The sequence below is a fragment of the Lagopus leucura genome, unplaced genomic scaffold (genome assembly GCF_019238085.1).
Source record: "Lagopus leucura isolate 7727_CA_CO unplaced genomic scaffold, USGS_WTPT01 Super-Scaffold_100036, whole genome shotgun sequence".
Lineage (NCBI taxonomy): Eukaryota > Metazoa > Chordata > Aves > Galliformes > Phasianidae > Lagopus > Lagopus leucura.
The window spans coordinates 485,711-513,144 of NW_024962285.1; the positions used below are offsets into that span (position 1 = coordinate 485,711).

Consider the following 27,434-nt stretch of genomic DNA (forward strand, 5'->3'; position numbering starts at 1 on the left):
GCAGTGAGATGTCTTCCAGAAACTGCAAAAGATGAATTTCACCCAGAATTAATTTGCTCGATAAGATTAAAAATAACTTGTAGTTAAATAAACATCCTAATTCAATTCCATAATAATTATTGCTTAAAATTTTTATTTAACATTATTTTTTCAATGATGAGACTCAACTGAAACACAATAAAAGGTTGGTGTCAAAAACTCTGGTACCCAAGTCCAAAAAATGAAAAAAAATATTTTCTTGTATGACCATCATGAAAATGAGCATGGAAATATGTCACTGCCTCACAAATCACCCCACTCTTTTATTTTTTAAAACATATAAGGACTTCCTCCTATTCTTTTTCCTCTGTTTTCAGTCCAGCAGTGCTCACTCCATACCCTGAGCTTCTCTCATAAGCACTGTGAGAACAAAGCTGACAATAATTTCTTGTTTTCTCTTACACCTGTATTGTCTCATTATTTTCTGTGGTCTATAGAAACAAGAACAGTTCCAGCAGTTCTTTTGAGAGAACTTTATCTCTTGTTCATTGTCTAAGCTATGCTAACTCTACGAAGGCGAAAATAAAAGTAACTGATTTTTCCAAAGAACTTACTCAGGACATACTGAAAAAAGAGAATCCCAGCATGGCTGAGATAGGCAGGGATCTCTGTGTTTGCCTGTTCTAACACCTGTCCCAGCAGGAAGACCCAGAGCAGGATGCCTGGGACCACATCCAGGCCTGGGAATCTTCATGGCAGAAACTCCACAGCATCTGGGCAGCCTGTGCCAGGGTCTAGCACTCACACTGTAAATAAGTGCTGCCTGATATTCAGATCTTCAATTTCAATTTAGTACAATTTAAAGTCACTTTTCAGAACAGGAATAAACTCATGTATGTTACAATAAAAGACAACCAATCAGCAACAACAAGAAGAAAAACAAAAAGAAAACACAACTCCAACAGAACTGAAAAGAAACAAACAAAAAAACCCCCAAAGAAATCTAAAGAACAAATGCAGTCAAGAACCTTAGATGAAAATTTATCTACATTAAAGATTTTAAAAATTTTACCACTGAGCTGAGATTTCTCCCCCATAATTCTATAAACATGAACTACCAGCATCCATGGTAACTGGCATTAGAAAACAGTACTGAAAATGGAATAACAGCAGAATAAAATCATTCACATACCTTTTTCAGGATGATCTACACCATTTTTTTCCTGTGTTTGTGTGACTGTGCGTTTGCACCTTAGCATTATAAAGTTGTTCAGATCAGAATCATCATTGTCCCATTTTGAATCAAGTGTGAACGACGTGAGGTTTTGACCCTCAGAAGAGTTGTGTTGTTTAAAAGGTGTATCTTTACAACCGACAGACACAAGTGATATGTCTGTCTTCTCTTCTCGGTTGAAGAAATAAACAGGTTCTTCAATCTTTCTCTTTTGTATATTTCCTCCAGTAACATTTTCCAGAGGTGTATTTGTTTTGTCTATTTTGAGAGAAGACGCAGCATTTATAGGCAGGGCACAGTGCTGCATCTTGGTCTGAGGTGACATGCAAACATCAGTTACTTCATCCATCTGACCTCTTTCACTAGAAAGCAATTCCTGATCTGGCATGGAATTCTTTTCTTCAGGCCATCCTAAAAAATAAAATTTGATTTCTCTGCTGTAATGCAGATTTTTTTTTTTTTAAATTGCTCCTAGTTGAAGTAAATTACTTTGGATTGAAAGCATTTTTGAATTTCTTCTTTCTGTCTTTCCAGATTTCATTTTAGAAAATTTGTACTGATTACTTCTGAATACTACTGAGTACTTCTGAGAATCAGAAGGCCATACTACTGTTTTTGTTAAGTTTTCAAAAGTGATGCTTCCTGCTGTTAGGTTTCTAAGAAGTGGGATAGCAACACATTTGATTGGGAAAACTTCTCCCTTATATCCAATCTAAATCTCTTTCAGTTTGAAACCATTTCCCCTTATTCTATCACAACAGACCCTACTCAAGTGTCTGTCTCCTTTCTCATAGCTGCTCTTTAGGTACTCAAAGGCCACTATCAGGTCTTCCTGGAGCCTACTCTTCTCCAGGCTGAACAACCCCAGCTTTTTCAGCCTGTCCTCATCGGAGAGGTGTTCCATCCCTTGGATCATTTCTGTGTCCCTACTCTGGACATGTTCTATCAGGTCCAGGTCTCTCCTGTACTGAAGACTCCCCGTTCTGATGCAGTGCTCCAGGTGAGGTCTCTTCAGTGCAGAGCAGAGGAGCAGGATCACCTCCTTCACCCTGCTGGCCATGTTTCTTCTAATGTAGGATACAGGATACAGACAGCCTGGGCTGTGAAGACACACTGCTGGGTCATGTCCAGCTTGCCATCTACCAGTACCTCTAACTTTTTAGCAGGACTGTTCTCTATCCTAATGTTTCACAGCTTGTACTGGTGAGGGTTGCACAACTGAGGTACAACACTTTGCACTTGGATATGTTGAACCTGAGGTTTACCCAGGTCCACTGCTCATGCCTGTCTAGGCCTCTGTGAATGGCATTCCAAATCTCAGGTGTGTTTAGTTTAAAAGTTTATCAAAAATAATAAAATAAAGAATAATATAAAGAAATAAATATATATATATAAAATATATATATAAAAAATAAAATAAAAAAATAATTTTATTAAAAAAAAAAAAAAAAGTTTATCAAAATATTCTAAACCAAAATTGCTATTTCCAAAGGAATTCTCCCGTGTAGAATCACAGAATAATCATCGTAATGGAAAAGATCTCTAAGATCACATAGTCCAACCACTACCCCATCACCAAAATGCCCACTAAACTATGTCCTTAAGTGCTATGTCTACAAATTTCTTGAGTATGTCCAGTGATGGTGACACCACTAGTGCCCCGGACAGCCTGTTCCAATATCTAAACACTCTTCTGGAGAAGAAATTTTTCCTAATATCCAACCTGTACCTTCACTGGTGCAACTTGAGACTATTACTACTCATTCAGTATCACTGCCACCCAGGAGCAGAAGTCAACTCCCACCTCGCTACAACCTCCTTTCAACAAGTTGTAGAGAGCAATAAGGTCAGCCCTGAGTCTCCTTTTGTCCTGACTGAACAATCCCAGTTCCCTCAGCCACCCCTCAAAGACTTGTGCTCCAGGCCCTTTTCCTTCTCTGGGAACATTTCAGTATCTGTTTTTAACCGAACAAAGAGTACACTTATTCAAGCAATGGGCTGTGATGTATGAAACCATTTAATTTAAAAGAACTATGGTTGACATTTCATCTGCATACTTTTAGAAAATATAACTTTGTGTATTTAAACGTTTTCGTTACTGCAAGATGTCATAAGTTTCCGAAAGTACCTCTTAACTACAGCAGTGTTTCTGCTTCACAGTGCTACAAAACTTGTTCTTGAAAACAAAAAATCTTTCATTTCTGTCCTTGTTGGAAGTATGTAATCAACCCTTTCTTTCACTTTCTCTGTATCTATCTTTGCCTTTTTACCACTGATTTATTTTAAAGATACTTACTTTCTAACTGACGTATAGAAAATTGTGTGAATGTTTCTACTTCTGTAGAAAACAAACTGTTTGTATTATTGGAATCCCTCTTAAATTGCTCCAAAGTATCAGTGCAGACCAGATCTAATCTCATGTGAAGCCACCAGTCCTTTTCAAGTGACATAAACATTGGTGTTTCTACATCAACTGACAGCATTTTCTTTAGCTCTGTGAGAGAATGGCGCCGATGTTCAAGTTTAAAGCTCTGATACTCTACAAAAACAGAAATCAACACACATCAATAATTTAGAAACGGAAATAAGCAGAATGTCATTTTGCAAATACCAGGTACTCATGATCCTTGTAGTATGCATATCCCTCGGTTTTATTTTTGTTTGTAAGCCAGTGCCCATTATGAGACTTAAAAGCAAAGCAGTTACTAGTAATGAGCATTCTGGTGTTGTCAGAAATCACCTGCAGCTTTTTGTTGTTGTTGTTTTGTTTTGTTTCATAACATGAATTCAGCTCTTGTCAAGTTAAAAAATTATTTTTTATTTTCAGTATTTTCCTATTGCTTGAAAAACATTACTTCAGATAAAATAGCATCCAAAATAGAATTACTTCAATAGATTTTATTTTTATGCTCAGACTACCTCACTTCTTCAACACAGTTAGTAGTATCGAACAAAATATTTTGTAATGAAGTTGAAACTCTTCATTCAAATTATCTCCACGGAAGAATACACGGCATATTAAATTCTTTGTTGCCGTATTGATGTTCCTCTTGCTTACTTTAAAAAGTCAGGTTATCCAAACCCAAGAGTTATATTAACAGGCTAAGCCTCAGTGGCTCAGAAGACATGCTCTGTATTACAATTTTATTTTTTCCACCTCATTTTCTCCATGTATGTAGAAGTGTTCAAAATCAGTTAGAAATTCAGTATTTCCTTACCGACAAGTAAAAGAGAGTTCACATTATCCCAGTACTTCTCTGATTGCCATACCAAGGAGTCTAAGTATTCCTTAGAGGGCTCTGTAATCAAAACACTAAGAAGAATATAAAGAAGACTTAAAAGTGTGAAGTTTAACAGCATCATCTGTTGAATTTTAAAACTGGTTGATTTATACAAAACTACTTCTAAAGACACTATCTCTTTAAATTTCATGTTCACACACTCATTCATCAAAAATATTTTCTTGTGCCTATAGAACATTCTCTCTAGATTGTGTTCTCTGCCAAAAAAGGTATTTAAAGCCTTTCTGCATATGCGGAAGAGACAGCAAAACGAAAAAAGTTAGTCTTACAGCAGAATAAAAAGGAAAGGATGAAGCCATCCTGATTCTATGTCAGTATGAAAAGGCTTGAATTCCATTGCTGTGCACCCCCACGCCACAGAACATACTTTCTTACTTTCTCCAGAATCTCTTCTGGCGGGTGATACCTGGTAAATGCATATACTTGCTATATATACATGCTATACACACATATTTACTGCTGCCTATTCAAAAAATGAGAATGGATTTTCAGTCTATCAAGTCTCCTAGGAGAAGAAGGTTTACAATAGAAAATGAGGTTTCTTTTTCAAGCTCTGTTAAAAAAGGCCACAGATAGAGATAATTCACATTGTTTATACGGTAAGACAATATATGTATAACTCTCTCAGCGTACATCACTACCAATTAACAAATAGACCAAAGCAGTTTCTGCACTAATTTTAAGGATTTATGATTTATGGCATAATTTATTACTATAAAGTTTTCATTACCTGTTATCAAAAAGAGGATTAAGTTCTTCTTGAAGTCCTACGCAGAGAAAATTCACCTGTGATCTTTGTTGTTTGCATAGAGGAGTTAAAGGTACTTCCATTTCATCTTTCAGATATGAGATGTGCTTGGCTAGAAAATGTATAAAACCCCACCCAAACCAAACAAAAATCTAATATAGTTCACAACGCTTCACGTGAATGAAGCATGAGAACTTAGAAATTTTACGATGATGGTCTGCACTAACATTCCTAATGTTTTTATGGGATAATACACCACTTCAGCAATAAAAAACAAATAGGCATACTTTGTATTTAATTCCCAGACAGTTTGGAGATAAAAATGTACAGAGATTACATTCCCTCATTCATTCTGTAACGTAATTCTGGCTACCTATTCTGCCATGTAAGGCAATTAAATTACCATGTATTATGAGTGAGGTCTGACATTACGTGATGACCACTGTTGGCTTTCTGAGTTCACACATAAATGAAACTATTCAGATTGGAGAGATGAGACAATTTTTGTGGAGGTTATAACTGCATGTACAACTGAATAGAACTAGAAAATTCAGGAACAAAGTTCAGGCTTATAAAGATGGAATTGTTTCCAAATAGAGCTAGTTGTTTCAATTCACAGGTGTGAACACTGAAATGAATCACAGCAATGTTTCTAAAGGTCATATATAGACAAGCATGCTTGTTACTATTATGTGTCAGTCATTTTTCACAAGCTTTTTTTTGCTAATCATATTAAATGTGAATATTTTAATGGATTATTTCTTTCCATTAAAATCTTATGCAGAATTTGCAACTTGGTGGGTTTTTGTTTTTTTATAATTCCATAAAAATTGCAGGTCTATATGATTGGCCTGGTATTCATCTCCCCAGCACTCTTCCAATAGTATTGAAAGTTATGTTTGACCAGAAAGCAGAGGTCACAAAAAACAAACAAACCCAACAGTTCTTCCATGCTCTCAGAAAACTAACAGCCAGAAAAAGTGGAATTAAATTAGTGCCTCCATATGGAAAAACGTTTGTAACAAATTCACTATTCACTTCAACAGGCTGTAAGCAGCTGCAAACACCATAAGCACGTGTTTAGGCCAACTGTCACTCAGTAAGCTCAGACACCTGCCCAGCGGCTTGCAGCTGCTCCTTGTCCAAACTAACAAGCAGACTGTAGGGCAGGAAGGATACAGGAGAGTGTTAGGAAGCTAGAAAATAGGAAACAATGTATGTTGAAAAATACAAAATTAAAATTGTCACAGAAAGAAGCACATTTCCAAATAGTATAATTTCTTTCTCACTTAGAACAAAAAAAAAAAACTCAGTGAACTTCAGCAATGAACTTCAGCTATGAACTTCAGATTTCCTAATATGTTTTTCATGTCAGGAAACAAATGTTATGATTTTTCTTGGACAAGATTGGAGCTTATCTCAGGACAGCAAAATTTCTGAATAAAGCACAATTATTTCTCTTTTAGCAATACTGTTCATACTCATTCACATCTAATTATTCTGCCCTTGAGACTAGAACATCATGACCCACTACATTAGCTGAACATTGCCTCCACTGAGAGAGTTATTCACTTTCTAAATACATAAAATCCTGAGAGGCTTCTCTTGACTCTCATTTCCTTTATCAAAAAATAACCCCTATAGCTAGCAGGAAAGGTTGGTAAACAACGAATGTTGATTAAAAATGCCATTATTTTCAGACTCATTCTTCTTGGAGTCTTAGCAAATATGTTGTGCTTCTGCTAACTCAATACAGCAAAATTAAGAAAGAGTTGGAGAATACTAAGATTTCCCTGTTGAAATTCGATTCGATATAGGAACTTCCGTTAGAAACTGTGTCTTCCTAATACAGTTGGGTTTGCAGATGACAAGCCTACAGATCTGTGAACATCTTTAGAAGAAAGAAAAAAATAAAAGAAAGATATGCAAGTTGTCTGTGCCCTAGTGACTGAATCTTACTCAGTTCAATAGCAGATCTCAGCCAGAAAATTTGTAATAGAGATTAATGATGTCGCTTTCTTTTAAAAAACAATTCAAGATGTCTCTCCTACTCATCTGTGCTGGAAGAATGGACAAGATACTACGTAAGGCCATAGCCAACTGTACTTCAGCTCCTCCTGCTTATTAGTTTAGTGGATTCAGATTGAAGTTAATCTTGTGAGACAATAATTTACGGAGGGAAATTAAGTTTAACTTTGTCTTCGTGGGAAAACAAAGCTTAAGGCAAACTGACCATACACCACACACTTGGAGCACATATGATTGCTCCCATCAAAATCCCACTATAACACAATGTCAGGAACACAATACTATTAGTCTGAAAGAGAAAGACATCAATCTTCTTTAAATCATATTAAAACTGAGATTAAAAAAGGGTTTTTGATCTGAAGAAAACACAGAATTACTCTAGAATTTTTAGAAATGCTGAATGGAAAATTATCAAGTGAACATGTGCTGTAGGAGAACACTGCTACTGCCCAATACAAAAATGGGTAGACCTTCTGCAAGATAGAACATACATTAGAGGGAGAAATTACAGAATCATAGAATCACTAGTGTTGGAAAAGACTTCTGAGATCATCTAGTCCAACTGTCTTAATAGTTATTCATCTAAGTGCTGTTTAATCAAATGTTGCCACTTTTCCCATGACACAATGAATTTCAAATGCCACTTTCTGTCCAGGCTTTTCAGAATGAAATTCCCTGATTTCAGCATAGGAAAAGCAAGGATTTAACTCACATTTCAGCAACTCAACATTTTCACTTTATTTCTGCAGAAGACAGCTTCAGTGTCTGTTTCAATTCATTTCACACAGCACTCCTGAACCACTTACAAGCCAAATGATTGCACAGTAGTTTTGTACCTCTGGAAGACCTGACCTTGGTACTTCCCCCAGAATTGTCCTCCAACACCATTCTTTTAAAGTATTTACATAAGTACTTAAACTTTAAACTGCACTCTTTCACTTCAAAACCATAATCAACTTGACTTCGCTTTACTCTGCCCTCCATGAGTAGATAAGTTGCAAGATAAAAAAAAAAAAATAATAATACAAAAACTAAATATGAAAGTTACATGCACCATCTTTAGCCAAAAGAAATGTAAAGAACCAAAGCTGGTTGCTATTATCTTTCAGCACTCTCGAAAGGAGCACGGCACTTCTACCCATCTATGGTGAAAGTACAAAATAGATTACCCAAGCCAAATGCTCTTATTTTAAGTAAATGAGGCACATATGCTCCCAAGAATATACCATGGGGACAACCACCCGAAGAATTTATTTGAAGTATCAGGATTGGGTGTAGGTCTTCTTACCTGTGTCAGAGATTTCCAACATACTTATGCTGTTACTGGAGCTAACCACTGAAATAGGACAGTATTTGGCAACTTCCATTTTGTTTGCAATTTTTTCTTTGAGAGCTGAAAATGGATTTTAAAGGATGCCATAAATTAACCATTTATTGATCTTTCCTGTCAAAACAATTAAAAAAAATCTCCTTGGTAGATCTCCATAATTTATCAGTATGAAAAATTCCCATTATGATTAGTAGCACAAAGTGCCATAAATCAGTGATTTATAGACCAGAACAGTGCCCAGTCTTGTCCCTTGGACTTGCTGGAAAACAACTGAAATGCACTGTAGTTGCAATCTGAACCACTCAGCCTTTTTACTTCTTCAGTGACGTGATTTCTGCAACAAGTGGGTAGCCTAAATGTAGTTTACTAAGTGCTTGTGTACGCAGGTTCTCTTGCTGCTGAAGAGGATTAAAATAAATGTCAATCCATTCCTTTTTATTCTATACACAAAATCCTCAAACATCTGCACTGGAGGCCAGGTCATTTTGCTTGGTACTGGAATATGACGTGTACGATTTAATGTACTAAATGTATCAGAGAAGCTTCCCTCTGCAAATGTTGTTTCAAAGTCTTGCTCCTACCTTCAATAAGCAACAGTTTCACTCTAATTTGCATCCCCCAAAAAGAAGCAGTTTTCCTCACTTGTTTGATAAAACTAATGCAAGTTCATTTATAATTTATTTTTCAGCTCAAAGTAAAGAGTCCCAGGCAGTATCTTTTTCTCTTAGCAACACAAAATAATTCCACATAATAACAGAAACCCAGATATAGTTATGAATAAGCCTCCTGTTTATTTCAAGTTTACAGCATAACTGAAGACTAAACCAGCCATTTCCCCTTGGCTATCTGATGATACATTTCTAACACTCTGAAATTTCTGTATGGCATAATTCATGGTTTCACATATAGAAATTCTAATTTGATACAGTCTGAAATAAATTCTAAATGAATTGAATGTAAAAGATTAGATCATGTTAAGCCTTATTCCTTATTGTAAAAACAATAAGGAAACTGGATAAAGCATTTAAGAAAACCAGCTCTCACCTTCTTTGATTACCTCTTCACACATATTTTCAAAAGCCATATTTTCTGGAGCTAAATTTAGTAACTCCTTCAATTCCAAATATGATGGAATCTTATTGGACTCTGATTTGCTGTTGCTGCTTTTGCAGAATTCTAACTCAAAAGGCAACACGAAATACTGAAAAATATTAATCATCACAGAATGTTAAGTAAATTTTAAATTTTCTTTGACATTATTGTAGAGTCTTAACTTGGAAAAAATTAATTAGTTAATCAAGTTAAATGAATTCTAACCTGATCTCAGAGCTTTTGAGAAAGAAGACATGAAATACACGTGGCAGACACAAAGCTTTGTTCAATACATAGAAAAATGACAGCGTACAATATTTCAAAATGAACCAATGCGATAAAAAGAGTAGATCTAAACAGATATTTCTGAATCAAGCAAAATCCCCATTTGTTTAACTGAATGTTTGCTTTTTATAGAATATTAAAATACGGAGAAAGATAAATTTGATTTTCATTTTGTTTCCTCAGAAAAGAAGCTTGGTTCCAGAGCATGCATTAGAACTTTCTCTTTTCCATAGACACACCATGGCTTTCCACTCCAATTCATTTTTGCTCTTAGTGCAACGTTACCTACACAAATATGCCAACACGTCAGGTTTCAGTAGGAACAACTTAACAGGGTGAAATTCTTACCAACTGTACTGAAAAATTAAAAATAGGCAAATAATACCAGTGTTTTTCTAACCACAGAAACAAGAAGCTTCAAATATTTACAAAATATATATTAAAAAAAAACTCCATGACCAGCAAATGAACAAGCAATAATACACATAAAACAATCACTAATAAAATAATTGGGCAGAAACAACATCGTGATACCTCTTTATCTTCTAATGTTGTTTTACAGAATTCCTCCATAATTCCTTGAAATTCGTTCTTACTCTCCTGCATTTCTATTTTATTGCGGAAAGTCAAACACTCCCTTTAAAAGACCAGAAAATAAAGGAAGTGATTACTTCATATCTAAGATTGAAAATCTTAGCAGTAGCTTTGACAGCTACATATGTGGAAAAACTTTTTTTTTTTCTAAACACATACTTGGCACTTCCAAGGGATGTTTTAACAAAACGTATAATTATATGCAATTGTTTTTCAAGAAACAGTACAGCAGGTGCAGAGTAGTATCACTTATTTGGATCTGTCTTAAAGCAACAACAACAAACAACAGAAACAAAAATCTACTTTTTAAAATTGTTAATTTATAACTGTCCTGTCTTGTGAAACTGCCTACTTTCTGGAAAATCTGCAGATCTTGTTTTTCTCTAAGATTTTATGCTTTATGCAAAATTTCTCTAATCTAAAAATGATATTATTTGATTTCAGTTGCTTTTCATTCCTATTTTCAGGAATCTTTCATGCACTAAAAAAGTAGAACATGCTGACTATTAAAAAAAGTATTTTCCTTAGTGTAAGTGACAGTATTCTAAAATGGTGAGAAACTAAATTTAAAAGTCAGACTATTACTTGTTTTTCACAGCAACAATACAAAGACAGGGTGAAAGATTTTTCAAGCAGAAAGAAACCTGTTCATTGGACCTGCTCCTTGTGGCCTTTGTAGGGTGGTAAAACTGAAAAGAATCGCCCTTTTAGTGGGACAGCTTTTCCATCTACACCTGGCACCACTATCTTCCTAGAGGAATACTGTAGATCAAAGAGTAAAAATATGCCCATGTCTAGCTTCGAGATATCACCCAACTTTACATTAATTTGAAATTTATCTAAATGTATCTTTGTCTACATGAGTCTCCCTGGGTGCTCTACTAGGTGATTAGGACTCCCTACCATGATATATTTGGTGACTGGCTAGCTGTGCATCAGCAGGCCAGAGCTAGTTCTCCAAATGTTCACACTGACATTTTTTCCCACGTGACTTTTATTTTTGAAAGTTATAGGGGAATTTGGATTGTGTTCTCTTTGGAGGAAATTTACTGAAGTCTACATAAGCACAATGCCTTTGTTCAGGACTCACTGGAAGATTAGAACGCATGTTCCAAAAAACAGGAAAATAACTCATCCTTGTTCTATTATTACGCAGGTACAATTAAATTAGCTAAATTCTACTTCACCTTGTTTGTGAATCTGGCAACCCTGACAAGTGCAAAGTTATACAAGTCATCTGAACATGGAGTAAATCAGCAGAAAATTTAGCCAGACTGAACTCAATTTAATGGCATTATACTGAGAGGGAATCAGGCAGTCGAGGGGAGCATGAGATCCCTTGGAAATGGATGTTCTTCCTGCATTTCAAGACTAAATTCCTGAGCACAATTAATTCTTACAAAGTATAATAACAACATGACTTCATTTATGCACTGTTTTAAATAGCATGTATAAATTTTATCGTAAGATTTTTTTTCTGTGGGAGAAGCTGAAATCTTTACCTGTTGAACTAGTTAAAAAGTTAATACATGAAATCTGTTAACCTGTCAAAAGCTTTCCTCATAAGTTATTATTTATACTTAATGCTATTCAATTTGTAGATACCTAAAAATATTCTCTTCTGTTAAATTCTCTCCTTCAGAAACTAAAAAAGGATCTCTCACACAAAAAAATTTAAGTCTGCCCAGAAGTGTAGATAAATTAGGAAGTTTTTTATGATAGTTTTTCAGATTATCAACAAAAACAAATTCATCTCCAACATGTAGATCTGAAGAAAAATAAGAAAAAGAATGATCAGAAGAATTATCTAGTGACATTCCAAATGCTACAAACATCAGCAAAACAATAATTATGTCTTAGTTTAAAGATTTTATGGTTTCAAAGTTTTAAATGTAACTTAGTCTAGATTTCCAGAGGCATAACCGACAAGTTCTCTTTTCCTTTAGCTTTTTTTCTTTTCTTTCACGTAACACTTGTTAGAAGGAAAAGCTGCTTTATTTTCATTCCCTTCTTTGCATTATCAAATACCATAAGGACCTTTTGCAGCAGGTTTTGGCTGAATAACTTAGTATTAACAACTTAGCAATTTGTAGCAGGCTCATACGTTTCAGCAGGCAGTAATGAAGAAATGTGTGCATTACATCTAAAAGTAAAATGTGGATTCGCTAATTCTGCAACAACGATAAACTTTCTGGAAAAAAAAACAGACAGAAGTAGAGGAGTTGACAAATGATGATGATTTCAATAAAAAAGAAATAACTGACTTTAATTTCTCTTCAATCTGCATTAGCAGGAATAACTATGAAATACTTTGATACACACAGGCTAGTAGAAAAAACACAACAATACATAGCAATATATCTAGAACTAAACTTTAATCTCCTTCTATTTGAAATACAGTTATAAATTATCATTTCAAATTCTCTACCACATTCTTCCTTAATTTGGCATTATTCACTTTTTCCAATCAAATCGCATTGTACGACTCTTAATATTCCTGTTCTGATAACATTTACCTATGAAGTAAATGTCTATGTTTTGTCATTCACTGTATACATCTTCATGTTTTTTCTGAAAGTTGGTTTTATGCTGACAACAGATTAGTCAGAGTCAACTACCAGGTATTCAGTGACACCAAATAGCTTTAAAATTTTTCAAAATGAGAGATAAATGTTCAAATAAATACTCCCCTCAAAGGTCAGCCTTTTGCTAAGATCTCCTTCTTTAATGCAACAACAGTTAAGAAAAATGGCTTGAAGTAACGCAGTGTTTGTGCTATCAACAACTATTTATCTGTTAATTCAATAGGCTTGTCAAAAGACTAATGAATAGCTTGACGACTGTCATGGTTTTAAGATTTTTGTTACCATATTCTCACATCCTAACATCATGTAGAGCACTGGGAGTTACAGAGTTAATGCTCCAGTTCTATGGATTGCCGACAGTTCAGGTATACCTTCAGAAGAGAAGAACTACACATCTCGGCGGACTGTTTACTGTTCTGTTTCCATTTTCTGTTCAGAGGGAAAGATAAAACTGCTCGCAGGTCACGAGATTGTCCCTCTCCTGCTGCTCATATCTGCAGTGCGTGCTCCTTAGCCATCTCACCTTCAGCATTAGATCAGAGCCTTTGGGTTTTGAACACTCTCTCTCTTTTGTTTGATTAGCTTCAATTCCAATTATGTTGTATTATATTGTGTTATTTTGCACTCTGACATCTCATATTTAGTACATTAGTTTTCTTGCTCAGACTGTTGCTGTTTTGTTTTAGGCCTATCTCCCTACTTTTTCCCCTTTCCTGGGCTGTGGGTCCATGGGTCCACCACCCCATTAGTCACAGAACAGGGCTGAACCAGCCCACAAACCATTGACAGTGTCCTGCCATAAAAAGAATTTAAGAAAGCAGTATTTTTAGCTTGCCTACTTACTTTTGTTTAAGTAAAATAACTATCTGTAAGTTCTCAAAAAGCCAAAAAAAAAAAAAAAAACAACCACAGAAAACCTCCTCCTGCCCATGGTTATTTACCTCTTTTGAAAGTGGAGAGTGGAGACAGGACAAGGGGAAACAGCTGGAAACTGCAGCATAGGAAGTTCTGCACCAATGTGCGCAAGAACTTCTGTACAGTGAGGTGACGGAGCACTGGAACAGGCTGCCCAGGGAGGTGGTGGAGTCTCCTTCTCTGGAGATGTTCAAGACCTGCCTGGATGCCGACCTGTGCGACCTGCTGTAGGGAACCTGCTTTGGCAGGGGGGTTGGACTCGATGATCTCTGGAGGTCCCTTTCAACCCCTACAATTCTGTGATTCTGTGATTCTGTGAAAGGCTGTTTCTAAAAAGGTATGAGCTATAGCATGGGAAAGCACACAAATTCTTTTTATTCCTTTTGTAGATAAATATGAGGGCTGCTCTGAAAGTAATACCTCCTTTTTCACTACGTTGGCCCATGAGGTCAGAGTGGATGATGGTGACACAGCAGTACATACAGGCTGAACCTTCTCGCCAATGTTCTGTTACATTTTGTTGTTAAACACAGATAGCAGCAGAGGGGCTGGCTGACAAAATGCTGCTTTGTAGCTCAGAGTTTCTCTATTAAGCAGCGCTATTGTGCTCTTTGTAGCTATTGTAATTTCCATGTAAATTACAGGATATTTTGGGAGCAAACTACATAATATAGAGGACTTGATTAATGATTAAAACATTCAGTTATATTCTACATATGTGGATAAAAATCAGGTAATTGCTTAAGGAAATGAACTAAGACTGCTTTCGATTACTAACTGTAGAACAGTTGTATTGTTGATAATATGTTCCTAGTAAATGTTATCTTGTACAGACTCACAACAAGAACCACTTGTGCCCCCTACGTTGCTGTGGAGCAGTCTGAACAAACGATTAAGTTAGTTTGCTTTCCTAATGTAATCTAATTTACTGATAGACGAATAAACAATAACAAAAAACCAGTTCAGAATAATATGTCATAATATAGTAAAATAAAAATTTCTCAACAGACTGTTCCGAAATCAGAATGAATTATACCCATTAGGGCTGTACTATCCAAAATGTTTTTGAAAACACAAAGGAATGCTACCCAATTCAAAATACTTCAATCCCAGGAACAAAGTAGAAACTGCTTATTTCTTTTCCACCTTGATACGTTAAAAGAATATGCCTCAGGAATCTAACCTTATTGAAGTACAAAGGATCATTAGTATTTTGACCAATGCCTAGCAAAATCTATTTACAGTGATCCTTTGGGTTCACTTTCTGCCTTATGCTACTGTGACCCATTAAACCCTAGTTCTCCATGGAAAAAAAACATCTCTTAAAATGGTTATTACTTCTGCAATTGCAAGTAATGTGATCACCCAAATGACCTCTTCAATGATCCTTCAGTCATGAACAAAAAAATGTGGAAGTTTACAAGACTAAAAAACCTAAATTTTCTAAAAAGTTAGAAAAGAGTCAACATCTTACCTTGCCACTGTTCGTTAAGCTCAGTAGCACAGTCGATCTTCAAATATTTCTCTTGAGTTGATGCTTCCTCACAAACAACTTTCTCGAGTAAATAATATGTTTCTGTGTCAATCTGAGAGATGGGATTTGAGCTTGCTATTACTTCATTATTGACACAGAACCCTATAGAACTGATAGGTTTCCTAAAAAGCAGAAAAAACATTCGGGTAATTAAGCAGCTGTAAGAAATTTTAATAACTTCTGTGACTCCTGAGTGTATCAATGGCACACAAAAAGACAGACTAAGAACTTTCATAGTCACTGTACTTAGTCAGAACAATTTGAAATTATAGACTTGTCTTCATTATTCAAATATAGATCCAAAGTTCAACCTCTCTACTACCAATTTACATATTTAATTCTTTCCCAAGAGAAAACTCTTTAAATTTAATCTCAGCATTAAATTTAACAAAGGGCAATGGCTGGAAAAAAGCATCAAAATTGCTGGTGTCATAACACTTCTGACCAAAAAAGCTCTGGGTTAAATGTATACATATCTTTCACATATCATGCAGAAATTATAGGCAAAAAAAAAAGGTGAAATACAGTATAAACAAAGAAGCAAAAACATTTCATTTTCTTGACACTTTTTGTGCTAATGTCAGTATTAGTAATATTTGCCAGGGAGAAAACCTGGTTACCAAACAAATAGCAAAGCCATTTGACAACAGATTTTTTTTTTTAAAGTTAGTTTTGGGTTAACCATACATTTGGATAAAATACTTGTAATTTCTAATTAAAATATGGCCATTTTAATGCTGCAATATCTATATAAATTGAACGAACAACAAACTTACATTTCTGAAGAACCTGTGTTTTCTGCTTATATTTAATAACTGTTTCTAATATTCTAATTTCAGAGAACAGACATCTCAAATGTTCATCCTATTGATTTATTCAGTATTCTAATAATCTGTTGCACTACATAGTCCTGACATTTGCCAACCATCTGGAGGTCGACCACATAAATGAAACGGCCAGAAACTGCAGCATAGGAAGTTCTGCACCAATGTGAGAAGGAACTTCTGTACAGTGAGATGACGGAGCACTGGAACAGGCTGCCCAGGGAGGTGGTGAAATCTCCTTCTCTGGAGATGTTCAAGACCTGCCTGGATGCCGACCTGTGCGACCTGCTGTAGGGAACCTGCTTTGGCAGGGGGGTTGGACTCGATCTCTGGAGGTTCCTTCCAACCCCTACGATTCTGTGATTCTGTGATTCTGTGACATGGCATCAGTATAGAGAACAGAGTGCATCTCTTAATTTCAGCATAAACCTTCATGTTTAGTCAGTGATACTGGAGAACAACTGCTACAGTTTTTTAATAAAACATTTTACAAAGCAGCACAGCCTTGAAGTTATTTTGCATCCACAAGTAGCACAGCTCATGAGTGAAAACTGTCTGGTATTGACAACAATGCCCATAGCTGAACAAGATGTAAGCCTTTGAAAATCCATAAAACTTTGAACACTGTGACAAATGAGAGCCGCGTTTTATTAAATCACAGCTAAGTGAGCTGTCAAGATGCGGTCATGGCTCTATGTCCAGGTACTGGCCAGTCACGACTGGCGTCCCACAGGGGTCCATCTTGGGACTACTGCTCTTCAATACTTTTATCAGTAATTTGAGTAGTGGGATTGAGCGCACTCTCAGCAAGTTTGCTGATGAAATATTACCAGCCACCCCTCATTGTGCTCACATCCTCTGTTTGGTCTCCATAAACATTCAGCAAGAGTTGAAGGATGAATGTGTATGTTTGGTGGCCCTGCTAGGCAGGGCGGTTGGAACTACATGATCCTTGGGGTCCCTTCCAACCCGGGTGATTCTGTGATTCTGTGATTCTGTGAAGGATATTGGTAGGTGCCATTTTTTTCTGCATGAAGGAAATCAGTTCCACACCTTTACTTCACGCACACTTTCATGCCAGAAACCTTTCTGTCAGAGTGCCCCTCTGCCGCCATCTGTCACACAGCAACAGCAAGTAACAGAATGTTGGCAGAAGGTTCAGACTCTGTTGTGATACCACCAACATCTATGGCATCTGGGGCAAAAATCATAAAATAGGAGGCATTACTTTCAGAGCTGCCCTCGCAGTAGTACTTTTAGTAAAGAAGACATCTTTAAGCTGTCTCCTAGAACAGCTCCGCAGCGCTGTCCACTTCATACCATCAGAAGACATTTCCATATTCTATCATCACTAACTTATCACTCACAAAGTAGCTGAATGATATTAAAGGAATTGTATATACTTTAAAGATAAGGTCACTGACTTTTCCAGGAAATCCTCCACATATGAACTTTTCTTCCATTGATCCAACACTGAAACAGCAATCATGTTCTGTGTTGAAGTAACTGGGACAGAAAGAGAATCACATAAAAAATAATAAAATCATTTTTAAGTATAGATCAAATCACTGCAGAGGTTAAACTGCAGCTAACACATATAGAAGCGGCAAAGATTGTTGCTTCTACTGTTTTCAAGTGAATGAAAGTAAACCAGAAACATGCAAATATTTTTATACACATTCACATATCATTACACCAATTTTTTCAAAAATTTCAGCATAATCTCCCAACTAAACAGATCTGTTTTCATTACTTATCTAGACCACTAATTTTCCTGCACAACAGTATGTCTCCTGACATTTTATACTGTATTTGACTAATTCAGCATGAAGTTTTACAGAGATGTCAACGATCTAATCAAATATTGCCCTAATTTGTGGTGCCATACACAAATACCCAGTACCCATCTGTTTCTGCTTAGGCAATGAATAAATCCTGCCTTCAAATGCTGTAAGAGTGCTACTTCTGGAAATACATTTTTTCCTATTAGAATACATCATATTATGCTCAAACAGAAACCTTTCTGTCAGTCCACAATGAATTTAAAGTAAACCTTAGCAACCAGACTACTTACTTCTTGTCCAGGGCCTCCTATACTGATCATGAGCAAAAAGTCCAGTCAGATGATACTTTTCATGTTGTCGGAAATAGGGAGGAAAGCAAAGTGATAATCTACGGATGGAATACTTTTGCCTTGCCATGCTCTGCACAAAAAAAAGGCATGTGATGGGATTATGAGACACACTTATATTTGTCTTTTTTATTTTTGCGCACCATGCCTTTTTATATTTAAGTTTTATATTTCTGTGAAACTGAGACACAGTCCAATCTAACTCAGTTAGTTCTGTCAACGGTCACAATTATAAATTCCTTTTCCTTTTTGCTTTAATCCTCTGTCAGATACTTAAAACTGTCAGAATTGTTAATGACAGTTAATTTTAAGAAAAAGGAGACAAAAAAAATTGCCATTATTCCATCTTCTTTAGAAAACTCTTGCAAAAATTGATAAGAGCCACATTGATGCAATAACAAATTTTTTCTAAGGCAAAACACTATGTTTAGGCAGGTATCTTCTCTCCTAATCCTAATTATAACCTTTCTTGTCATTAAAACAAGTTATAATGACAGTGACTGTGCTCTTGCAGTACTCTGAGGTTAAAAATATATGAGCTGCTGGAGTTAAAGCAGAAACTGCTAAACAAGTAAATGCAAGCAATAAGGTGTCAGGGATCAGAAAGACAATGTTAACACCAGTATGCAGTTTTGCGAGGATACCTGTAGCTCAGTAGCCTAGAATTAAGCATATTTTCAATCACTGCTGTTTGTAAAGTAGAGCAAGCGTCCTAGGGCTGTGTGCACAGATGGTGGCCTTATAACAGGCAAGCTATACATTTTACAGAACATTTTAGATTGATTTGTTCCGAGTATAATGGCTATAGTGAATTAATTGAATTTATGACGTCTGCTACAACATAACCTTTCTTGTCTTTCTCATATATATAAATGTTTTTTAAAAAGATTATTAATGTTTAAATCATTTAGCCAGTGAATATTTCCTACTATTTCTCAAGGAAATGTAAATGTCTTTATAAAAATCTCTTTTAAACAAAAGACACTGTTTTTTTACAGTCCTGTACAGCTTGCCTGTATTGTCAATTTATGATGTAAGAGAATACCAAACTTCTAAGATGACTCTGTAATCACACCTGCAATGCTCAGTAGCTTAAGGAACCCTAATTAGGCATCTTTCTTGAAGTATTTATTTAAACTGGGCAGTTGGAAGAACTATACCTGGGCTTTATAAAAGGACAAGAACATCAAGAGAAGGATTCCACACTGAGCTTAGCTAAACATTTGCAGGAATCAGAGTTTTGAGTCTCCCATCAAATTCCAGCATTTCCTACAATTGGAAGCATTAAACAAGTGCATTTGGTAAAACAAATCCCTGAAAAGTTCACTGAACTATTACATGCTCTCTAGCAGGATGGTAGAAACAAGAAACTGCAGTTTCAGGACAGCGTAGCCTTCATACAGTCAGATGCAGAATACCTTCACTTTTGTGACCACATCCACTATTTCTGCTGATATTGCAGAGCCAGCAGCCAGTCAGCAAGTTACCAAACACTAAACTTCTGCCTCTTTTCATATATCCCACTATCAGCACTGCCTGACTCCTCAAAATTTAGGCAAGAAAAAGCACAAATCTAGTTATTTTCATACTGGCCCTGTACATGTTTTGCTAACATACCCTTTCACAAATATTCATATTCACAAATGCTATAGAATCATCTGAAGATCAAACTGAGTAGAACTGCTGCTGGAAGGCTGAAATACAGATTACATGCTGCTGGAGTTACAGCAGAAAAAGGTTCTGATGGTACATTCTAAGAAAGAAGGCACAAACAGAGATACTATGGAAAACACCTTCCGCACTATGAGGAAAGGGACACAGACAAGGTATTCAATAGTGTGGACTGCAGTTCACCTGCAAATATTTGTACTATATTAGACTAATTCATAGTTACATTTCTCCAGACATGCGCCAGGACTACTTGTGAGCGTACTTGCACTCCTTCTGAATTCTTGAAGGCATCATGTCTCACCATCTCATTCTTCTACTTTGCACAAGGAATATCCCCCCTAGGCAAAGCACCATCCTGCCAGAAAATTTTTTAGTATGGCTCATATCTTTTCTTTGAAAATGTGAATAAGTGAATCCTCAATTAGAAAAGACATTGCACCAAATGATAAGCAATGGATAACATCACACAGACGTAGACAGAAAAGAAAGCAGAACTTTGTTAAGTTTTCCATGTTGTAACAGATCAACATTAATAAAGCCAGGAGATTCATTGTAGCACATTCATCTGCTTTACACAGATTTTAAATTTCATCCATAGCATACAAAGAAATGACACTTCCCCATCTATAGTAGGAGTACAACGATTTGTAGCATTACCTAACGCATATTAAAGAAATTAGAAACTAAAACTAGTTCTTCAAAAAGGTAATTAATTGAATTGTATGCATTAGAAAGCACAGTACACACTCCAAAGGAAGCTCTAAGCAACAGGTTATGAAACACAATCATAAATGCAATAGACAAACAAAAAATAAATGCTCTTCTGCTTTGGTAAAATTGTACTTTAATTTTCTATTAAAAAAGGTAATCAGTCCTTATTGTTATATAACCTTATTATTATATAACCTTAATAACCTTATTGTTATACTAGCATCAGTGCAGTACAACAACCTCAAACAAATACAATTTCTTAGAAATTAGTTCTCTACTTTTTAACATATATGAATCTTTTAAATGACTGACATAATTCCTTCAGAATAATAAGTGAAATAATAAAACTATACCTCATATAAATAGTCTGTTGACTGATACTTTAAAGCTGCAAACATCTTTCCTGTTTTGTGATGTTTCCGACACTTGTCTAAAAGAAATTCAGAAAAATGATAAGTTAAAAGTTCTTGTACAAGAGTTGAAAGAGCAGACTGAAATAAAGGCTAAACAAGAATAATTTCTGAACTTCTTCTAACATATGCACTTTGAACTGAACTTTGTTTAGAAGAGCGTTTAGTATTCCTCCTTTGGAAGGATGTAACAACTGAACTAGAGACCACAGACATCTGATTATGCAAAAATGCCCTTTTCTCTCTTCTCCCTTCCCTCCCTTCCTCTGCCCCTTGCCTTTTCCCCTCCTCCTCCTCCTCCTCCCCCTCTCCCTCTCCCTTCCCTCTGTGCCTCTTGCAGTTCGAAGAAAACCTTTCAATCCTTTTAAGTGAACGTAAGCAATCTGAGTTATCTCCCCTAAGCAATAATTCTGACAATTTAACAGACGTAATCATTGAACCGATCAAACCAATTAGATTATTTCTTCTGGATTCAAAAATTGTAGTTCAGCTACCTAAACCTAATCTTTCACTGACTAACATGTAGAGCTTCTTCTTCCTTTTTTTTATTTTATTCACTCCTTCAGTTTTGCAATCAAAAAAGAATTGTATGAGCTAGTTATAAGGAAGAGGTCCTGTTAGAACACCAAGTCTCTAAATTATTTAGGGGACTATGATGGAGTCAGGTGGGTAATGGAGTACAGGTAAAGGACTACAAGAACATATATATGGTGTGATTGGTCATGTGCGTACAAGGTAAGAGTATGTATTCTTAAATAAATTAGGTAAAGTGTTAGGGCTAAATTAAGATAATCCTATCCAAACAGTGTATGATGTAAATGAAACATAAAAAACTTGAGTTGTAGGGCCGTAAGGAAAGTTGGGACTCAAGTAAATATCAGTAATATGGCATTAGGCTAAAATTGCATGGGTAACAGTGTCAGAAATAACAAATCCAGGTATGAAAGTAACAGAGACCAACAAATAAAAGATAATTAGGAACTGGCTGTTTGCTTGAAAATAGTATGACCAGGGAATGTAGAAGTCTGGGTTCGGGAAAAGGGAAAAAAAATAAAAACAACCCACAAAACCACTCCAAACCATAACTAAGGTACAGAGGGGAATTCCTGTCGGAAGCTGCGCAGAGGCCCTCAGTGGGGAGGCTGACCAGTGAGCCAACACCTGGCTGCGCTGAGGACACTCGCTGTGGGACCATCCTGAGGAGATGAGAGCAACTTTCCTATTGCTACCTTCTTGAGAGCGCTTCACTGGAACACACCGACACTGCTCCGTAAACCAGCAGCCATCACAGACGGCGCCGCAGCGCGTACCTCAGGAGCGACCTCAGGGCGGGAAGCGCGCCTGGCGCCTCTGATTGGCTGCCGCCGGCCCGCCGGCAGAGAGGCCCCGCCCCTCCCTCACCATTGGTCTCCACGCCCCCATAGAGAGCTGTGGCCCGGCCTGGCTGGAGCTGGGAGATCTGGGAGCACCAGAATTGGGTGCAGTACAGACGGTGGGGTCTCGCAAGAGCAGAGGTGCGAAATCACCTCCCTTGACCTGCTGGTCGCTCTTCTCTTGATGCGCCGCGAGATTTGATTGGCCTTCTGGGCTTCAAGTGCACATTACCAGCTCATGTCAAGTCTTTCATCAGCCAGCATCCCCAAATCCTTCTGCTCAGGGCTGCTCTCAAGCCATTCTCCACTCTAGCTGTATCTGTGCTTGGGACTGCCCTGACCCAGGTGCAGGGCCTTGCACGTGGCCTTGTTGAACTTCGTCAGGTTAGCATGGGCCCACCTCTTGGGCCTGTCCAGGTCCCTCTGGATAGCAACCCTTCCCTCCAGTGTGTCAACTGCACCACTCAACTTGGTGTCATCTGCAAAATTCCTGAGCATGCACTCAATCCTGCTGTCCTTATTGCCTACAAAGATGTTAAACACCATTGGCCCCAGTACTGATCCCTGAGGAGCACCACTTACCATAACTTTCCTGTTCAAGAACTGGACAGAGTGTCCAGAGGTGAATCATTGCTGAATCTGGTGCTCACCAACGTGGAAGGGATGATTGAACACATGAAAATCGCAGACAGTTGGGGCTGCAGTAGCCATGCCCTGGTTGAGCTCATGATCTCAAGAAATGCAGGTTTGGCAAACAATGGAATCAGGACCCCGAATTTCAGGAGAGCAAACTTCAAGTTGTCGAAGAAATTGTTGGATGAGGTCTCCAGGGAAGGAGTCCTAAGAGATAACTGAGTGGAACAAAACTGGCTACTCTATAGGGATGCCTTTCTGAGAATGCAAGAACTCTCTGTCCTTCAGAATATAAGAAAGCAGGAAGGGGATACAGAAAACTGACGTGGCTTGGCAAGGACCTGCTGGTCAAACTGAGGGAAAAGAAGGGCAAGCATAGGCAGTGAGAAAAAGGACATTTCTATGACAGAATCATGGAATTGTAGGGGTTAGAAGGGACCTCAAGGGATTGAATCCAACCCCCTTGCTAAAGCAGGTGCTCTACAATAGGTCACACAGGTAGGTGTCTAGGCAGGTCTTAAATATCTCCAGAGAAGGAGATTCCACTACCTCTCTGCACAGTCTATTTCAGTTCTCAGTCACCCTCATCATGAAAGTTCTTTTGCATATTGGTGCAGAGCTTCCTATGCTCCAGCTTATGGCTGTTTCCCCCTGTGGTCTTCACAGACCACTAAAAAGAGGTTGACCATGTCCCTCTGTCTCTCACACTTATGATACTTACAAACATTAATAAGATCCCCTTTCAGTCTTTTTCTGTCAAGTCTGAACAAATGCAGACTGGTCAGCCTTTCCTCACTGGGGAGATACTCCAGGCCCTTTATCATTTTTGTGGCCCTCTACTGAACTCCTTTCAGGAGATCTCTGTATTTTTTGTTCCAGAGAGCCTGGAACTGGACACAGTACAGTGTCAGGTGTGGCTTGACCAGGACACAGTCACAGACACTCCCTTGACCTGCTAGCCACACTCCTTTTAGTGCACTTAAGGACCCCATTGGCCTTCTTGGCCACCAGGGCACAACGCTAGCTCCTGGCCAACCCGTCATCCACCAGGATCATCTGGACCTTCTTTGCAGAACTCTTCTCCAGCAGGTCATCCCCCAGCCTTATTGATACATGCGGTTATGCCTCCCCAGGTACAAGACTCTACTCTTGCTCTTGTTAAACCTCATCAATTTCCTCCCTGCCCTACTCTCTAGACCATCCAGATCTTGTTGAATAGTAGCACAGCCTTTGTGCAGCTGCTCCTCCTAGTATAGCAGGTCCACAGGACCAGAAAAGGGAAGGGGAGGGGAGGGTGTCAGCAGTTTATGGGCTGATTCAGCCCACATCTGCAATTAATGGGGGGGCCCATGTACCCATGCCCTGGGAAAGGAGAAAGGGGAGAAGGGGAAAGTGTAGAGAGATGGTGGATGGGCCTATAAACAGAACAGCAGCAACGATCTAACTAGAAAAAGTTAATTTACTAAATATGATATTGAAATGCAAGAGAATCCAACATATAATAGGAACTGGGGCTAATATATCAGATAAAGTGAGAGAGAAAAAAAGTATCTGAAACCAAAGCCCTTACTCTAAAATTGAAGGCGAAATGACTGGGGAGCACACATGCTGACTGGCAGTGAGAAAATAAGAGTCCCATGACTTACCAGGAACTTTATCTTCCCTTCTGAGCACAAAGTCCTCTGGGGTATGTAGTTCTTCTCTTCTGAGAGCCAAGTATTCAGGAAATCAGCAGTCCACGGAACTGGAATATTAACTCTTTAACTCCCAGTGCTTTACATGATGTTATGATGTGGGATACCAATAACAAAGATCATAAAACCATGACACTATCAAAACTTGTTGTGGACTGTATCCTTTCATCCAGGTTGCTGATGAAGATGCTGAACAAGACCAGACCCAACACCAACCTCTCGAGAACACCACTAGTTACATGCCTCCAAACAGACTCTGTGCTGCTGCTGAGCTCTGCCTGCCTGAGCTCTGCCAGTCTGCCAGTTCTCAATCCACTTCACCATCTACTCATCTATCCCACGCTTCCTAAGTTTCATCACAAAGTGGGATAATGTGGGAGATGGTGTTAAATGCCTTGCTGAGTCAAGGTACACAATACCCACTGTCCTCCCCCCACCTACATGGGGGTACATCGAACATGATCTCCCCTTAGCATGTTGACTACTCCTGATAACCTTCTCTTCCACTTGCTTGGAGATGGCACCTGGAAGAACTTGCTCCACCACCTTTCCAGGGGTGGAGGTGAGGCTGACTGTCCTGTAGTTTACCGGATCCTCTTTCTTGCCCTTTTTGAGTCCTGGAGTGACATTGGATTTGTATTCTTTGATTTTGTCTAGACACTCTCTGATCATCTCCTCCTCAACACCAGCAAAGCCTTCCATTCCCCAGACTCTCTCTTACCTTCAGGATGTGGGTTTCCTAAGGGAAAGACAATGTAGTGAAGACTGAAGCAAATAAAGTATTCAGTATCTCTGTCTTCTTAGTATTCCCTGTTACCCAGGCTGTAACAAATAATAAAGCTTAAATCTCTTGTGTTTCAGTGAAGTATTTTTGCAATACTGAGTTTTTAACGAGTGAGTCATAGTGATTCTGCTGTTTAATGAGTAGTTCTGAGGGTGCTTTGTGGTTAGTATGTCTTCTAAGTGAAAGAAAAAAGATCAGTAAAAAGGTTTTGTGCATGGTGTATATTATGAATGCATAATGAGATTGAAATGCAATTAGAAGTACAAGGGGCTGATTGCATCTAGGTGTTGTTATCCACATCTTCCATTAAAAGTTACAGGATTTGACTTAAATTGACTGACAAAGACAAAAATATCACAGTCTGCCAAGGCCTGCACCTTCTGCAGGTCACTCAGAAATGGCTTCTCATGAGCCTTCAGCACATCTAAAGACCGCATTTCGTGAACTTGTTATTTGGTAGGCATGCTGTATTTCAACAACTCATTATTCAGCTGACAGTCTGCTTCTCCTGATTTTACACTGAGCATACTTTATTCTTTTCCATAATTTCCTTTCTGACTTACAGATATGCAAGCACCCCTATGTGGTAACAGAGAGACCATTACATGGTAGCTACATTTCCACTTGCATGTCTTACTTTTATTTTTAGTTGAGATTTATTTGCAGTTAGGTAAAAAGATGAAGGTAAGACAAGGAATGACATGTCCTTCTTCCAGAATGCATACTGCACAATGCATCTATATGCAAAACCAAACCAGTTTATCCTTTTCTAAGATATGTTACTGTGTGTCTATGTATTAGTCTGTATGTTTGTGTCATTCTCTTTTCAAGAACAGGGAGGAGAGGCATGTATAGGTTGGTCCAAGTACTGGATCATTTGATTTTTAAAGCTAGAAAGGAAAATCATATGCAACATAGAGGCTCAAAAATGCTTCATTTTAACTGAAGAATCAATTAAGTGGGTGGTCTGGTTTGTACAAGGTCATGCCATCATTTTCCTAATGAAGAAGCATTTTTTTTGGCTCCAGAAAATCACTGTTTTAACTCATTGTCCAAGCAAAAAAGGAACAGCAATTTTTAAGCATCATATTGCCTTGTACCAAGAGGAACTGTAGTTATTTTTGAGTTGTGATTCACTGACGAAATTGGAAGAGTTTAGCTGGTAAACAAGAACTATGGAGCCTTTGGATTTTTAGTGTCACAGCTGCAGGGATTGTATAAAGTACCTCTAAAGCTGATGCTTCAATATGAAGAAATGCAGCTTAATAAGATAATGTTTGTCCCACAGGTAATCATATTCTCTATTTTAAAATTTGTCATGGTTTGTTAAAGTGGCATTTGTTTTGCAGCACTGCTCATGCGTGCAGTAATATTTCAGTGTTTACTTTTTAATTGGTACTTTGATTCAGATAATATCAATATTGATCTTCTCATACATTTAATCATTTTAGTCACAAAGAGACTGCCTCTTGCCATAACATCTCAGCCAGAATTGCCAGATTTCTTCATAATGATGGTAATAATCTTCTCATGAAGATTAAAATTCCTGCTGATTAGCAAGAAGTCACCTGACATTG

At 37.5% G+C, this 27,434-nt stretch overlaps 1 protein-coding gene across 1 annotated transcript in view; it reads right to left on the bottom strand.

Moving 5' to 3' along the window:
- Positions 1-25,775, bottom strand: part of SHOC1 (shortage in chiasmata 1) — a 52,598-nt gene extending 26,823 nt beyond the window's left edge. The window contains 13 exon segments of the mRNA XM_042882805.1: positions 1,172-1,624; positions 3,510-3,752; positions 4,432-4,526; positions 5,246-5,375; positions 8,580-8,684; positions 9,666-9,822; positions 10,533-10,635; positions 12,198-12,360; positions 15,567-15,748; positions 17,875-17,956; positions 18,525-18,654; positions 21,317-21,393; positions 25,511-25,775. Of these exon segments, the coding sequence (XP_042738739.1) occupies positions 1,172-1,624; positions 3,510-3,752; positions 4,432-4,526; positions 5,246-5,375; positions 8,580-8,684; positions 9,666-9,822; positions 10,533-10,635; positions 12,198-12,360; positions 15,567-15,748; positions 17,875-17,956; positions 18,525-18,654; positions 21,317-21,393; positions 25,511-25,775 (2,185 nt within the window).
- Positions 25,776-27,434: the final 1,659 nt, after the last annotated feature.